Source organism: Delphinus delphis, chromosome 7, assembly GCF_949987515.2.
Source record: "Delphinus delphis chromosome 7, mDelDel1.2, whole genome shotgun sequence".
Taxonomy (NCBI): Eukaryota; Metazoa; Chordata; class Mammalia; order Artiodactyla; family Delphinidae; genus Delphinus; species Delphinus delphis.
The window spans coordinates 7,102,094-7,118,320 of NC_082689.1; the positions used below are offsets into that span (position 1 = coordinate 7,102,094).

The 16,227-nt window shown below is 48.1% G+C and overlaps 1 protein-coding gene and 1 pseudogene across 1 annotated transcript in view; one reads left to right on the forward strand and one right to left on the reverse strand.

The window, feature by feature from the left end:
- INPP5D (inositol polyphosphate-5-phosphatase D) overlaps positions 1-16,227 on the reverse strand; it is a 130,957-nt gene that overhangs the window by 38,429 nt on the left and 76,301 nt on the right. The window contains exons 6-10 of the mRNA XM_060015914.1: positions 14,059-14,146; positions 9,455-9,535; positions 9,233-9,304; positions 7,605-7,728; positions 187-293 (exon numbers count right to left, since the gene is read on the reverse strand). Of these exons, the coding sequence (XP_059871897.1) occupies positions 187-293; positions 7,605-7,728; positions 9,233-9,304; positions 9,455-9,535; positions 14,059-14,146 (472 nt within the window). The remainder of the gene's footprint in view (positions 1-186; positions 294-7,604; positions 7,729-9,232; positions 9,305-9,454; positions 9,536-14,058; positions 14,147-16,227) is intronic.
- Positions 8,028-8,612, forward strand: LOC132428235 (calmodulin-binding transcription activator 1-like; annotated as a pseudogene).

Consider the following 16,227-nt stretch of genomic DNA (forward strand, 5'->3'; position numbering starts at 1 on the left):
TGCTTGAATCCCAGCTGGCCTGGAACGCACCCCCTCAGCTTCCTGCGCTTGGCTTTCCCAGGTGGGAAATGGGTTGTGAGAGCTGAGTGAGCCCATGGTACCGACTTCCAGGCACACAGCAAGCCTCAGAAATTGTGCGTCCCTCACTCCCCTCTCGGCCCATCTTAGTGGTTTGTCGTCACTTACTTTGGAGTCAGCAAAAACATATTCCTTCCGCAGGGTCTTCTCCTTCTCTGTTTCCACCAAAATCACCAGCTTGTTCAGAAACTTCTGAGATTTGATGAGCTGCAGGACTGAAGAGGGAAGAAAGCTCATCTTTCTCATCATCACCCAACACGCAGAGCCTCCACTACACTCTGGCACTTGACCATCAACAGCCCTGACTTTTCCGTGTCCAGGCTGAGCCCCAGATCTGTGCCTGGTCTCCCAGATCCTTGCTCCTCTTACAGGGAGGAGTTCATGGCTGGGAAGGGTGGTGCCTGGAACAGGAAGGGTGGCCTGGCCGGAGCAGAGACAGTGTGACTGTCCATCTTTTCAGCTCCCTCCCTCTCTTCCTTCCTTCTCTCTCTCTCTCCTCCTCCCTATCTCTTTTCCTTCCTTTCTCTTCCTCCCTTCCCTCTTGTGCTTTTGAATCTATATCTAAATGAAAAATTAAATATTTTCACTTCTATCAACGACTAAAAGACTCAAATTGTTCTACAACATTTTTACGAACAATTGCACTCCCCAACCCCACCTCCCTCCAATGTCCAACTCCCTAGAGGCAACCACTATCAATTCTTTTAGTGGATTCTTTTGGAATTTTACTTCATGACTCTAAATACGATGCTTATATTGCTACTTCCTGGTGTTTCAGTCTTAGGTACTTCCTATTACATAGTGACTTCCCACTATAGAAGATGAAGGTTTAGCTCTCTTTCACATTTACAACCTGTTCCCCCACCTCACCATTCCCCTCCCCCTGCCAGTTTAGTCCCTCCATCATCCTTCTAATAATTATATCATCATTTTGGCCAGATAAGCATTCAGTGTTTGTTATTATGGGAATGCTCTTAACAGACAAGCCCTGACTGCTTTCTTTTTCCTACACAACTTTCTGTTTTTCCTGGAGTTAATAATTGCCGTACTTTTTTCAGTGGTCCTAACTCTCTCAGTTTGTAACTCTCTTTTCCGTGTGGTCAATCACTTTCATCAGTTTCATCATCCTGAGGGAGCCTCTCCCAGAGCCTCTGGGCCTTCTCTTCTCCAGACTGGTGACCTCTAGGCCTGATGCAGAGCCGTTACTTTAGGGCCTTCCTTCTCCATCATCTGGGAAATCCATTCACCTCTGTCTCTCTTGTATTGGATCCCATGTCGTCCTCTTCCTCAGTTTATGCCTTCATTTTGGTAGAGCAACATCTCTAGTAGCTTTCCAAGAAAGAAGGGATGGGGTGATACATTTCTGGAAGCTTTGCATGTCTGAAAACTCTACCCTCACGCTTCACTGACACAACTCTAAGTTAGGAATAATTCTCCTCAGGACTCTGGAGACCTTGCTCCATCCTTTCTAGTTTGCCGCATTGCTGCTGAGAAATAAAACATCCTTCTGATCCATCTGTATGCAGAAGAGTTCACAGGGCAAGCCTGACTGCTATCCTTGGAAAGCCAGCTTGAAGGTGGCCCTTGGTTGGCATCTAGGACCTTGGATTTGGGGAGGGTTCCCAGCATCCCCAGAACTAAGAGCAACTCACTGTGCCTGTGATGTTTGTACCAACAGTGTGGTTTACACTGAATATTTGTTTTCCTCCTGGGAGTCTGGGTGTGTACCAGGCAGAAGGTGCCTACATGACCAGCCTCCAGTAACATGCTGGGATTCTGAGTCTCTAACAAGCATCCCTGGTAGATGACATCTCACATGTGTTGTCACAACTCATCAAGGGAGGAATTAAGCACGTCCTGCGCGACCCCCACAGGGAAAGGACTTCTGGAAGCTTGTGCCTGGTCTCTCCTAGACCTCACCCCAGGCACATTTTCCCTTTGCTGACTGTGCTGTGTCCTTTCACTGTAATAAACCACAGCTACATGACTCTACACTGAGTCCTGGGAGTCTTCCTGGAGAATCACTCACTGTACCTGGACATGGTCTTGGGGACCCCTGACCCAGGCTATAATCTATCTTTTGCTTTGAAGATTTTAGGATCTTTTCTTAGAATCCAGCGTTATGAGACTTTCCAATGTTGCATGTGCCTCAGAGTGTGCTGGCCACTCGGTGGGCCATTTTCAGTCTGGAAACTGTTTAGTCCTGAGAACTTCTCTTGAATTGTTTCTTTAATGCTTTTTCTCACTGTTTCCCGGTCTTCTCTTACTGACTCTCATTATATTGGTATTGGACCTCCTGGACTGGTCTTCTAATTTTCAAAAATCCCTTCTCTCCTATGTCTCCTCACTTTGTCCTTTTGTTCTACCTTCTGGGAGCTTTCCTCAACTTTATCTTTCCACCCTTCCTTTGAGTTTTTATTTTTAAAATTTCTGAAAAAAGATTCTGCTATAATGTTTTTATTTTTCCTTACTAATCTCCTGTTCCCTTCCTTCTCCTTTTTCTTCGTTTTTATTTTGTTCTCGGAGTGTTCCTTTAATAGCATTCTGTTCTTGTTTCCTGGTCCAATTTCTTTTAACTGTCATCATTTGTTTCCTGCAAGTCTTTTGTCTTTTTTCCTTACTTCTGCCTTGAGTCTCATTGTTTCCTATTCCAGGCTTCTCTCCACTGTCTGGTGGTCCTTAGCTGTGCATCCCAACAGTGCCAGTGGGGGACTGTCCAGCAGGGTTTCTCCACTGGGTGGTCTCATGGGTTGACTTGTGGGGAACCTCTTCATGGCAGTGTCTTTAGATTTTTGTTCCTGGGCTGGTCATGTGGTCCAGGAAGAATCTTCCAACTGCCTGCCTGCAGGGTGTGGGCCTGGCTGGCAGCATCCTGAGCTGGGCAGGGGTGAAGGCTGGCGTCTCAGCGTTCAGAAGTAACGCTGGTGTCTCCCACTCCCTTACCTCCTCCAGAGAATGAACCTCAGGTCTTCTGCCTAATGTGTGAGGGGTAGCCACCAGCTGTGTGGCATGGACAGGGATCTGGTGGGTCTAACTCTTTTAAAAAGATTTTCATCCAATCCTGCTGTCTATAACCCCAGCTTCACCCTCACTCCAGGGGCCCCGGTTGCTATTGACTCCTATGCCCTTTGTGGTTCTGTGGTATGTCAGGTGTCTCAACTTTCCCTATGCCATACTTAAAATTTAGCTTTTTTGGTTCCTATAAATTGGTTCTCATTATCCATCTGCTTTTCAGCATTCAGAATTGTGTTGCCATTACCTGCCCTCCTGTTTTCTCTGTCCCTGTCAGTTTTGCCTTTAGGAAGGGAACTGACAATCGTGTGTGTGCTCAGCCACCATCTTGAGCTGAAGTCTCACTCTAGGGAACTCGTGGGGGGCCCCTGCTCTCAGAAGTCCCCTCAGCCTTGTCAGAGGCAGCCACAGACTCCTACTGCTGCCAACTGGAACGCCCAGCTTCTCAAAATCTGCTGCTCTTAGGCTATGTCTCCCTCCCTCCGAATCTCTGGTTTTCCTTCTCTTTGTAGGACTGTGTGGCTGCCCCTGGGACGTGACATCTTGCTTGCTCAGAATTAGTATTATTAATACTAATATTAGTGTCAGTGGCAGGGTCAGTAAGTGGCCCACTTGTTCCCATACTTAGTAACATAGAATCATTTCGGTTCCTCTTCCCTTGCCCCTCTCCATCTCCTCCATTAGCCGGTCTGAGCAGTTCTACCTCCACAACGTTCCCAACCTGCCTATCTTTCCCCATCTCAAGCCACCACCACCTCTTGCCAGCCACTGTCACAGCCCTTTAATTGGTCTCCCTGTCTCTGCTTGCCCCTGCCACCGTTTATTCTCAGCACAGCAGCCAGAGTTCATTTTAGAGGGGATCCCACCATTCCCCTGCCTGAAACCTCCAAACAGTGGCTCACTGCACTTAGAACACACCCCGGGTCACCAAGGCCCGGTGGTTTCTTCATCCTCCGAAGCCCCAGGCAGAGCCACCTCTGTGGTGTGAAGCTTCCCCGCACAGCCCCACACAGCGCTCCTCAGTCCTCCCCCAGGGCTAACCTCACATCTGACCCACATTCTAAGACATGCGCACACGTCAGCTTTCCCTCCCGAACTGCAGGTTCTTTGAGGGAGGGCTATATAACTCAGGGCTGGCCCACGGAAGATGCTCAAAAGAGAAATGTGCATTGAATTAACTGACAAGAATTCACAGTGCTCCTCAGAATCCTGACGACCATTTCTTTCAGTCCAGAAACCTCAAGTTTTTAGAGCCGTCAGGCACTCTCTGACAATCTCCTTACTCATTGTTGGTTTCTGTTTCATTTTGTCAAAGCTGGGTCCATTCCTTTCAGTTGTAAGTCAGACTCTGTGGCCGTTAAGAGGAAAGTATGGTTCTAAGCCCGTCACTTTCAACAGCCCTCCCCCGCTCACACCCTCAATAAGTCCCCAGCTCTCCTGCCCAAGTTGGCAGTGGACGGAGCGGTCCTGCCCCGGCACTGCGATCGAACTCTGCGTGAATATGACAGCTTGTCACACTCCAGTGTCCAGGGACTTCGTTTCCTGATCCGTCGTCCTCCTCACTGCTCGATTCTACCTTCCTCAAAGCTGCCTTGGAGGGATAATTATATGATGATGATGGTGGTAGCAGCCAATTATTTGAGCATCTACTAGATGCTAGACACTGTGGACTTTGACGTTTACTTACTGAAGACTCACGGCAGCCCTACAGGACGCTACTATACCTATCTGACAGAATAATAAACTGAGGACAGAGAGAGGGCCCTAGACCAAGGTCACAAGTGGCTGACCTGGGACTCAAGGCTGGGCTTCTAACACCTCCCTGTGCTCCTAACACCACTCTTCTCCTTTCTGCACCCCACCTCCTGCACAGGGCTGGTCCCCAGAATTCCATCCCCCCTGCTGCCCTGAGAGTATCCCTTGGACCTTCGTGCCACAGCCCAGGTGGGACTCAGGAGCAGGAGGTTGCAGGACAGGGCAGGCCCCTGTGGGGCAGCCCCCATGGCCTCTACCTGGACACTTTGCCGTGGGGTCAGTGCTGCCTCTGGGCTCATGGGATGTACTTTTACAGGCATTAGCTCGTCTACTCATGACAAGCCTATTATTCCCATTTCACAGATGAGAAAATGGAGGTACAGAGCAGTTAAGCAACTAGGCCAACATGATACAGCCAGCAAGTGTCAGAGCCTAGATTTGAACCTGGGACGTCTAGCCCCGGAGCCCATGTGTGCTCTTATCCTCTGTCCTGCTGTTCCCAGCATAGTGTCTGACATCGAGTTGGTGCTGAACACACAATCCCCTTCCCGTCCCGCCTGGATGTCCAGCCCTAGGAGGTTCTAGGGGTGACGAGTGGTATCTGCAGGGCTTGGCTGTCAGGCCAAGTATCCACCATCTGAATAGACAGCTCAGGCCAGTGTTCTTGATGGGGCGAGGCTGTGGCTCATGTCATGTCCCCTAGAGTCCCCTGTGGGATGTGCTGTGACCTGCTCCCATTTGCCATCTCTGCTGGCGAGAGCTTCAGAGTGGGTGGTGGTGACCCAGGACAATATCTGAAGGCCACTCCAACTCATGGGCTAAATGACAGTGGGCAGACAGCATGGAAGCACAGCCCACGCTCCCTACAGGCATCTGCTTGGCAAGGCTAGAGCAGCGGGATTTTCCCAACTTTTCAACACCAGCCATCAGTCACGGTCTCCAACCAGAACCTGCCTCCAGAACATTCCATCCCACAAGTCAGGCTTCTAACAGAACCAGAGGAGAGTCCTCTGCTTCCAGCCAGCAGGAAAAAGATTTTACATGGTGACCACATGCATATAATTTCTATGTGTGTGTGCATGTGTATGTATAACTACAACACAAGTTTCATGAAAGAATGTTTACCTTTACTCTCTACTTTGATGTTTTCTGGTTTCTCCTTCTCTGTTCTTTCTCTTCTCACACTACTTTATTCAGAACAAAAGATACTGATCATGCCTGGAACTGCCAGATAAGATACAGGATGACTGGGATTCCTTTACAGAAAAAGGCGTACCTTTTCACTACAAGTATGTTCCAAGTATTGCACGGGACATACTTATACTAAAGTTTTTTCATTGTTTATCTGCAATTTGAGTTTAACTGGGCATCCTGTATTTTTATTTGCTAATCTGGTATCCCTAATTATATGCTACTAAGCAAATTTTGAGCCCCTGCAGAATAAAAAATACTGTTTACAGACCAGAGGGGCTTTGTCTTCAGGGGCTGGAATACAAACTGCTGTGTGAAATTTGAGGGGAGAGTCCATAGCACTTACCAAGTATCTCAGGGAACCTGTTGGCCAGGTGAGGATAAAATGAGATCAAGTAAGGAAATGCGGCTCAGAAAATACCATGTTACGATGCATAGGCTCCCCGCCTTGTACAGATGGAGAAACTGAGGCTTGGAGCTGCCCCCTCCCTGGCAGGCCAGCCTCCGAGGCCAGTGATGCCAGGGGCACATCTGAGCATTTTCCCCCATTCTGCTTGGTTGTTGCCCAAAGCCCTGCTGTCCTCCAGGGGTCCCTCCCCTGGGAGCCTCTCTGTAGCCTTTCTCTTCCCCTGACCTTGGCCACACTGCAGGCTGTCACTTGCCATTCTCACTATCAAGGCTGCCAATTCTAGACTCTGCCTCTAAAACTGCCTCCCTGCCCCCTCCCCTGTTATTCTCCATCCAACCTGTGGCCTTCTTCGGAGCACTCAGTAATAGCTGAAATCATCGTATTGACATATTTATTGGCCACTCAATGCATTGGAATGTAAATTCCACGTGGACAGAGTCTTCGACCATCCTGCTTGCCCTGGATCCCCAGTGCCTGGCCCACAGCAGCTTCTCTATAAGTTTTTGGCGTGTGAACATTTTCCATTTTACTGATGAGTTTGTTTGAGATGCAAAGCCTCAGTTGCCCAGAGTTGGCTCCTGTGTGCTAGGTTTTCCTAAGGAGCCTTACACGTAGATCCGTTCACATGAGTCTTATCATCCCCATTTTACAGATGAGGAAACTGAGGCCCAGGAAGGTTAAGTGTCGCATGCAAGGTCACACTGGTGCTAAGTGGCTGAGCTGGGATGTGAATTCAGACAGAGCTCATGACTTTAATGCCATGCTAAACTGTTTCTCTGTCTGTGCTACCCTAGAGATGCAGCCTGATTTGGCCAGCAGGGCCTGAACCAGGCATAATGATGACCACACGCGTCAGTGTGGCTCCTAGCAGGGAAGAGCATGAACACACGTGGAACCGCCACCCTGGGCCAAGTATGAGCTCATTTCCCCAGGGTGGGAGGAAGCAGGTGGAGCGTACAGGGCAGGCCTCAAGGTAGAGGGGACACGAGAGGGGAGCCTTATGACTGGGGGTTCCCACAGGCAGGCTGAGGGTTGGTGGGTACCCCAGCAGAGGGTGGAAGGTGCCTGGCAGGACTTACTTTTCCAGCAGCCTGCTGCTGAGCGGCCACAGTAAGGGCACTAGCAGAATGAGAACTTTACAGACACGAGGGGGCCTTACTTTTCTTGTGGCTGTAGAACTTGTCCTCAGAACCATCCTTGGACTTCTTAATTATCAGTTTCCCAGATTCAACATCAACTTTGAGCTGCAGTTTCTGAGGAATCCCCAGAGATTCTGACTTTACCTGTGAAAAGGAGGTGGGGGGGAAGGAGGGGAGGGGCAGAGGAGATTTTGGTTATCCCTTCTCTGTGCTTTCACAGTGCCAGTCCGTGATCCCTTGTCGATACGACTGGGCAGCCCTTGGCCATGTGTCCAGCCCTGGTGTCCCTGCCGCACGGGACCACTGGGCTTCTGTTTCTGAGCTTCCCTGCCGCAGAGGGAGTTTCCATGGGCAGCTCGTGAGAGTCCCTGAAACGTGGGAGGAGCCCAGCTTGTCCACCGTGTGCACATCAGCTATTCCGCCAGGTCTGGTGAAGGGAACGGATGAACGACTGGAAGATGGTTTATTCACAGCTGAATGTGGCAACACTCATTAATCTGATGTGTCATCTACTTCCACAAAGGATTTTAGTAACAGATTTATGCTCCTGGGCCTCGTTACAACCAATAAGTGAACATTCACTGATAATAATTAGGAAAAAGACAATTGCCTAGGCATGTTCAGAAGATGGAAATACATCTTAAAATCGAATTGTCATCAGGGCTAGGAAGGATTTGGGGGTGGGCATCCTGTCCTGTTTCTGAATGTGGAACCAGTGCTGCGCAAAAAGAAAAGAAGAAAACAGCCCGCTCGTGGTCCCGGTCGCGCGGAGGAGGATGCGCACGCCGGGGGGGCGGGGGGGGGGGGGAAATGGCTGCTGAAAACAAGCCGGAAGGGCGGTTCCCAAAGTGTATTCCGCGGAGCTCGCGCCTACTGTGTTCTCAACACCGCGCCACCTATAGAAGATGATCATAGGAATAGCAACAGTCATGTAAAAATCTTTTTACCGAAAAAGCTGCTTGAATGTCTGCCGAAATGTTCAAGTTTACCCAGAGAGGCACCGTTGGAACACTAATGAGAGATCATGATGCAGCCGTCCTTCTGGATTTTTTAATAATGTGTGACCCTTCACCTTTGATCCCCTGACCTGCATTACCTTGGTAACCGTTTCATTTTTTAATTTTTTGATTTTGGTGTACAAGCTGTAACATTTCATCTCTCAAAGTGTCACACGTTGATTTCCTCAAATAGAGATACTCCTTTGAGCGATAAAAAAAAAACGAAAAGAAAAACAAATTTCTGGGCCTGGAGATTCTAACTCAGTCACTTTCGGGGAAGTCACAGGAATCACTTTTTTCCCCCTAATCCCTCCTTGAGGCACTATTTTCCAGCCAGTTCGGGGAGGCCCTCTGTTTGATGACACTCACTGCCCCCATTTGGAGAAGGAAGAAGTTTTGGCATCTTGGGCCAATGAGAAGCTCCTTCCTTGGGAGCCTCCCCATGGCGAAGGCTCCACAGGTTCATCTGGGCACCCATTCTAAGGTTTAATCATCTTCCCAGGGAGCTGGTTCCGCTGACCGTCAATCTCAGCCCAGCCACTGGGCTCCCTCCTGAGGAAGGACTGGGGGTCCATCAAAAGCCCCCCTTCCCCAGGGACCAGAACCGCCCCCAGCCCCCTCCTGTGAAGCACAAGTCCACAGCCACTTACCTCAAAGGTGACTGGTGGGATGAGGGAACGCCAGTGGGAAGACTCGGGACCCTCATGCAGCAAGGCCTTGACCTGTGGGCAGAAACGCACGGGGCCCTTCAGGCTGGGAGGGGAAGGGAAGGCAGTACAGGTTGGGACAGAGTCACAGGGGTACCTGGGCATTCTCCAAGCGAAGAGGGGGCCATAGAGAAGTCCAGGGAAGCTGCAGGGTCCCCCACATACCTTATCTTCAATAGAAGACAGGAGACTTGTCAGTTGGCTGAGCTTGGCCACCATGTAGATCGGATTGGCCTCACCAGGCACCTGGTACATGAGAGCAAATAAGGACGGGATGCTGAGTGCCAGCCGCTGAGCGCTTTCCATGCTTCATCTTGGTTCATCTCCCTAACAACCCCACAAGTACGATTATTGTCCCCCTTTGAAGACAAGGAAATCAGGGATATGTACAACCGTCTCAAAATTATGATGACCAAAAAATGCATCTTCCTTTCTTCTTCCCTCTAAACCTGCTTCTTCCCCGGTGCTTCTCAGTTGCTTAAACAAAACCGAGGCCTGTCCTCGATTATAACCTTTCCACCCTCCTACGTGTACTGCATCGGTGCTCCTGGCTCGACTTCCGAAACACGGCCGTCCCCGGCTCGAAACCCCCTGGTCCAGCTGCTTCCCACCACTGAGAGGAAATGATCCAAACTCTTAAAGACTCTGTATGATCCACCCCTCAGCCCCAGCCACGCTCATCCTCACTTCTGATCTGCCCTTGGCCTTGAGCTACACTTTCTGAGGAATCCCTAGAAACATGGATGTCACCTGAGAAGGCCACTTCCTTGTCATTCAGATCTCAGAGCCACAGAGAGGTCTTCCCTGACCACACGAGCTAAAATCATCTCTACTAGATCACCCTGCTTTGCTTCATACCAATCACCACGATTGTTTATTTGCTCTTTGTGTATCTCCCCTGCTAGAATGTAAACACTGTGAGAATTGGGACCGTGAGAAATGTGTCCGGTGCTGTGACATCGGTGCTTGGCCAGTGAAGATGCTCGGTAAAGCTGTTCAATGCATGCCTGAGGCCCAGAGAGCTGAAGTTACCTGTCAGAAGTCACACAGCTAGTAACGGCACAGCAGGCCAGGAAACCATGTCTGCTTGGCACCAAGTCCACGGTCTCAAGCATTTATTCACAGAACAAATACTTACAAAGCACCTATTCTGTGCCAGACACGTTCCCAAGGTGCTGGAGATGTAGAGTTAAAAGGGCACCATCCCCGCCCTCCACTAGGACAAGAACACCAGACTTGACAATCTTGAACACCAAGCAGAGTGGAATGAGGGTTGTCACCGATGAGGAGATGTCCCTTTACACCCCCCCCCCCTCCTGAATAAGTCAGCCAGGTTACACAGGCTTTTTTTTTTTTTTAAATAAGTATTATTATTATTTAAAGATTTATTTTTATTTATTTATTTTGGCTGCACCGGGGTCTTAGTTGCCACACGCAGGATCTTCGTTGCCGCCTGCACACTCTTAGTTGCGGCACGTGGCGTCTAGTTCCCTGACCAGGGATGGAACTCAGGCCCCCTGCATTGGGAGCGCGGAGTCTTACCCACTGGACCCCCAGGGAAGTCCCTACAGAGGCTTTTGACCTCAGTTTCCCAGCAGCCACTTTAGCTCTCTCCTTCTGCCGTCACCAATCACCGTCACTTCTGACCATCAGCAGTACTGCCGCTACGGCCACCTCCAGCACAGCCATCACCGCCATCATCGTGGCAGTTACTCTCTGTCACAACTTTCTCTAATTCTTCTTGGTTTGGCCCTTGCTCCTCGACAAAGCTCTCAATCAGTCTTCAGTTATTATTGGTCAGCAGGAGGGCTCAAAAGAGTGGAACTGAGATGCAGGTAAGAATGGAGCAGGACAGCAGGTGGGAGACTACAGGATCCCTTGTTTTAGGGGTGTTTTTCTCATAAAGAGTTGAAAAGATGGCAGATTCAAACCCCCTCATCCTCCTTCAGACACTGGAGATCGCCTGCTTACTACCCGGCCCATCACCTGGTGGTAGGATGGTGTCTTCCCCACTCTCTCTTTGAATCTATGTTTTTTGGGGCAGGTTTGGTAAAGACGTACAAAGTATAAATGAAGCTACCAACCAAGTGGGAGTTAGTTCTTGGAACAAAAGGTATTAGAAGAACGCTGGAGCTTAGCCTCTACTGCCTCGTTAGGCAGAATACATATGACCATGTGATGGGTTCGTATGCTATGCCCAGCGTGTTTAAGATGTATTGACTCTTCTAGTCCTTGGTTTGCAGATGGGGAAACTGAGTCAGAGTGGTGAGTCACTTGTTCAAGGTCACAAAGCTGGTATTGACCTGAGATTTGAATGTAGATCTCGCCCAGTGGGTCTCAGCTGGTACAGATTTTGCCCTCTAGGGTCATTTGACAATGTCTGGAACATTTTGGGTTGTGAAAATTGGGGGATTCTAATGGCATCTAGTGGGTAGAGGCCAGCATGTGTTAACACCGTACAATGCACAGAACAGTCCCACACAGCAAAAGAAGATCCGGCCCCAAATGTCACTAGCGTTGAGGTTGAGGGCAAAATTCACAACTCAGCCTCAATGTGGGCGAATTGGTCTGAGGGCCACCTGTGGGTTTGTAGAAGCGGACCTGGTTACTGCACTTAGCTTTTCAGTTCAACTTCGGAGGATGTGGGCTCCAAGGTTAACGACTCTCTGTTCTTACATAGGGCAGACCCAGGGCTCTCCCCAAACTTCGGACCAGCAGTCATTTTGATAATGTTGCATTTTGCACCTCCCAGCAGTTCTCAAATAAATGTCGCGCAGGGGTCCCCATCTTATCTTGCCTACCTAACGGAAAGGGCCTAGTGTTGGTAAGAGGCTACCATGGCCAGATGTCTCACCCAAGCAATTTCATTTACTCCCTCATATACCCCTGCAGTGGCAGATATGACAATGCCCATTTCTCAGATAAGGCAACTAAGGACGGGGCAGGCGGGAGGCAGGTGAGTTAGATACTGAACTTGGGTGTTTTTGATCCAGAGGCCAGTGTTCTTTCCTCTACCTCAGGCAGCCTCGGAACTCCCTCTTCCATTTGTGAATTTCTGGAGGCATCAAGACATTGTCTGCTTTTCTTGACAAGTCAGGGTCTCAGACAGGAGGGTGGCAGCCAGAACCCTTCCTCTAAATCCTGATGCCACCTCCCATCCCATCGCTACTCTGTCCTGCCACCGAATGCAAACACTTTGGCCTCTGCACGCAGGGCATCATGCTGGGGCGTGGCTGTTACCAGCTTTTCTCTCTGGAAGCTTCTCCCTCATCCAATCCTACTTCAAAGACTTGGGTGTGTGGTCTTGTATTCAAACGATTTAAATTTTAGTGTCTGGTAGGGTCTCTGTTTTGTCTAGATTTGCTTTTACTTTCCCGGAAATTAACCCACCATTCACTTCAAGGAAAGCAAAATTACATTGTTGTTTTTTTATCCTGATGAATTTTAAGTTGTACAAATAGAACACAAATTTTCTCAGTAAAAAAAAAAAACTCCAAAAAACCATTTGGGCAAACCTGAAGTCTCCCCTGACCCAGGCCCCTCTGGCCCAATTCCACCCCCTCCTCGTGAACAGAGTAGCCCTTCAGGTATAAACACTTCTGGTACGATTTCCACGTGTAGACTTACATCCTAGTTTATATATTGTTCTACCGTTTGCTTTTTTCACTCAGCAGTATGCCTTGGAGTCAGTGCATCCGCCTTAGAACAGAATTCTGCATCATACTTTAACCCTTTCTCTCTCTGTTTGTGTTTCCAGCGTTTCTGTTTTTAGAGACAAAGCTGTGATAAACATTTCTGTCAACATCTCTATGCAAACACGTAGACCCTACTGCAGCTGCCTGCAGGTAGAATGGCTTACTTGAAGGACTCCGGGCATTAAACATTTTCATGCAGACGGCTAAAGTGCCTTTTAGGAAAGCCATTTCCACTCTCAGCTGTGAGTCCCTGACCCTCATGTTAGAGCCAAGTCCTGGCTTCACCAATCAAATTTTCCTGTCTGAGAGGCAAGAAGAGGTCTCCCTGCTTTGCAGGTCATTTTCCAGTGACTCATGAGGTGTTAACTAACATCTTTTCCAGGGCATCCCAGCTATTCCCAGTCCCTCTTCAGTAAAACAGGCTTTTAAAATCCTCTTCCCACTTAAAAAATTTGGTTGCTTTTACTTAATCGTGCTTGGAAGGGTTTGCTTTTTAAACATTTTTAAACCCTTGTCCCTTGCAAGTGCTTTCTCTGGAAGTCCTATCTGTGCTTGTTTTTACCTTTGCCGAGGACACCTTCTGTGACACCGACAACTTGGCCTTGGCCCCCTGTCAGGCTGTGAGCACGCATATGTGTGTGCGTGTGTGCGCGCGTGTGTGTGCACGTGTGTGTGTGTGTGTGTTTGTGTGTCTGGCGGGGGGCCTGCCTTCACCTGCTCTTCCTGGGGCATAAGGTGGGATCAAGCATTTAGGCACCTCATGTTTTTTTCAGTTTCTGATGAGAAATGGTGGGAAAAGGTCCTGCCTTGCCTCCTTATTCAGCACTAATAAGGAGTTCTGCTGGCGGTTGCGTAATTTGAAATCTTTATTCCTCAAACCAAAATCCAGCGGGGGCGGGAGGTCAGGGTGCTGAGGCTCCCCGGCCCCCTTATACTCTGGGGGTCCAACAAAGGCAGTGCTTCCTTCTGAGCCCTCGGGACATTGGTTACCTCTTCTCCCCATGCCCCATCTGAGCCCCCACCCCTGCCCCACTGGTTTTATCAATCTCATCTGTCCAATCCCAAAGTCTTTACCTGAGGCCGTGGACGCAGGCTGGGGGAGAGCTGCTGGTCAAACAGTCTCTGCAGAGATTCCAGGGTAGGGAGGGTCCGGGTGACTTCGCTGGGGGTAGGGGACAGGGTGAAGGTCAAGGATTAGTGAGGACCCAGTGAGGCATCACACACACAGGCTCCAGTTGGAGATGCTGCGTGGTCACACCCACTCTGGCAAAGGCAGGGATCCTCCCCAGAAGGACAAGCCCGGGCAAAGATCCAGGCCTGCCGGTACTGGTCCATCTCCTGAGAACCCCCCACCCCTTGCGTCCTGACCAGGACAAAACTGGAGCCGTGATGCGTAAACCTGATTCACCTTTGTGTAGCCACACTCAACTACGAAGCCTGTAGAAAATTTGAATCTAGAATCACAAAACTACTTAGAAATAATGTAGTCGTCCATGGTTCCCAAACTTTAGCATTTGTAAGAATTACACCCTCATCGAGTGTTAAAAACGCAAATGTCTGGGCCCCAACCTGACTTGGTCTGGAATCTGCATTTTAATTTGATGCCCCAGGGGCTTCGCGTGCGAGCAGTCTGTGCTTTCTGGTTCACATCTCCTCTGAGCAGCTAAGGTGGATGCCCAGAGAGATCTGTCATTGTCTAGTACGCTGACAATTCCAGTACCAGGGCTTTATTGATCCTTCGTTCCCTTCTCATCTTTTTCTATTTTCCCATTGTTTTGGGCAGGGTGGGCAGACAATTTTGAGTTCTATTTTTCATCTATTATTTCATCAAAAACTTCATGTTTTTACACATTCAACATTCCTAGTGGTTTCAAAATATTCTATCAATTAAATGTACCAAAATCAATTGCTAGATATTTGGGTAATTTTGAGATCTTGGTGATTATAAATAAAGCCTGCTGTGAACAGCTTTGTTCATATAGCTCTTCTTTACTTATTTTCAATTACAGTCTTAAGATAACCAGAGATTATGGCTCTTGATCAATATCATCGTTAAGCCTTTGAGTGACGGTGGCCTTGGCCACTGTTCCAGCCTGCTCATCCTTTGTGCTGTCTGAATTCTGTTATTCTCCTCTCTCTCTCTTTTAGTGGGCATAACAGTGCATTTTAATACTGATGAATTGATTTGCATATCTTTAATGTCTAAGTATTTTTCTATCTGGTTGGTTTCTATTGTATTTCTCTTCCTATAAACTGTTCATGTCCATTGTTGGTCTTCTGTTGGGAATTTTGCTGGTATTTTTATACATTGGTATAAACTCCTACTTATTGCTTTGCTTTTTATTTAATCTAGGTGTTGCAAGTTTTTTTTTTCCCCCATTCTGTTGTTTTCACCCTAGGTAGGCTGGATTTCATTATAAAGTGCTTTATAGTTTTTTATTGCTCTATTTTTCACCTTTTCCTTGGAAATTTTTTTGCTTACCTTAGTTAAAAATTTATCAGCATTTACTCGTGAGCAATTAGTAGCTCACTTTAAATTGGTTTCTCACTCTTAAAAGTTATGTTATAAACAGGGTTTTGGGGGGTTGTTGTTATATCTTTTTAGTTCCTTACTTCATCTGGAATTAAAAAAAAAATGTGGTGGAAATAAGTTCACCTTTTTCCATGTTGCTATTCATTTTCACTCAACTGCACTTACTCTTTTTTCCACAGTTCTTTTGGGCTAGATCATTGCACAAGCTCATCTTAAATATGATAGGATTTATTTTCAGTTCATATCATTCATTCAACGAAAACTCTGGAGTGCCTCATATGTACTAGGCAATGTCATGTTCATAGATTGACACATCTCACCATTGCAAGGATGGTGTTGTAGCCTACTGGCTTTGATTGGCCACCCTTGGGATGCCTCTGGGGGCCAAGGATGGGGTGGGGGGAGGTAACTGGCCTGGGGAGGGGGAGGGAAGTGCCAGGCAGACAGGGTTCTCAGTTTCTTTCCCACCTCCGACTGCGCTACTCTGTTAACATAGTGGTATTCTGTTTAAACTGTCATTTCATAAAAGAATTCTAGGCCAAAAAAAAGAAAAAAAAGAAATTCTAAAGCACTAATTCAGAACATGCTTTACCATCAAATAGATCTCCCTCATTGTTCTCCTTTTTAAAACTGTTATTTTAAAAACACAAGTACATATCACAAACTGAATCTTTAGGATTTTTCTAAGAATAATGCTGTTATCTCTGTAT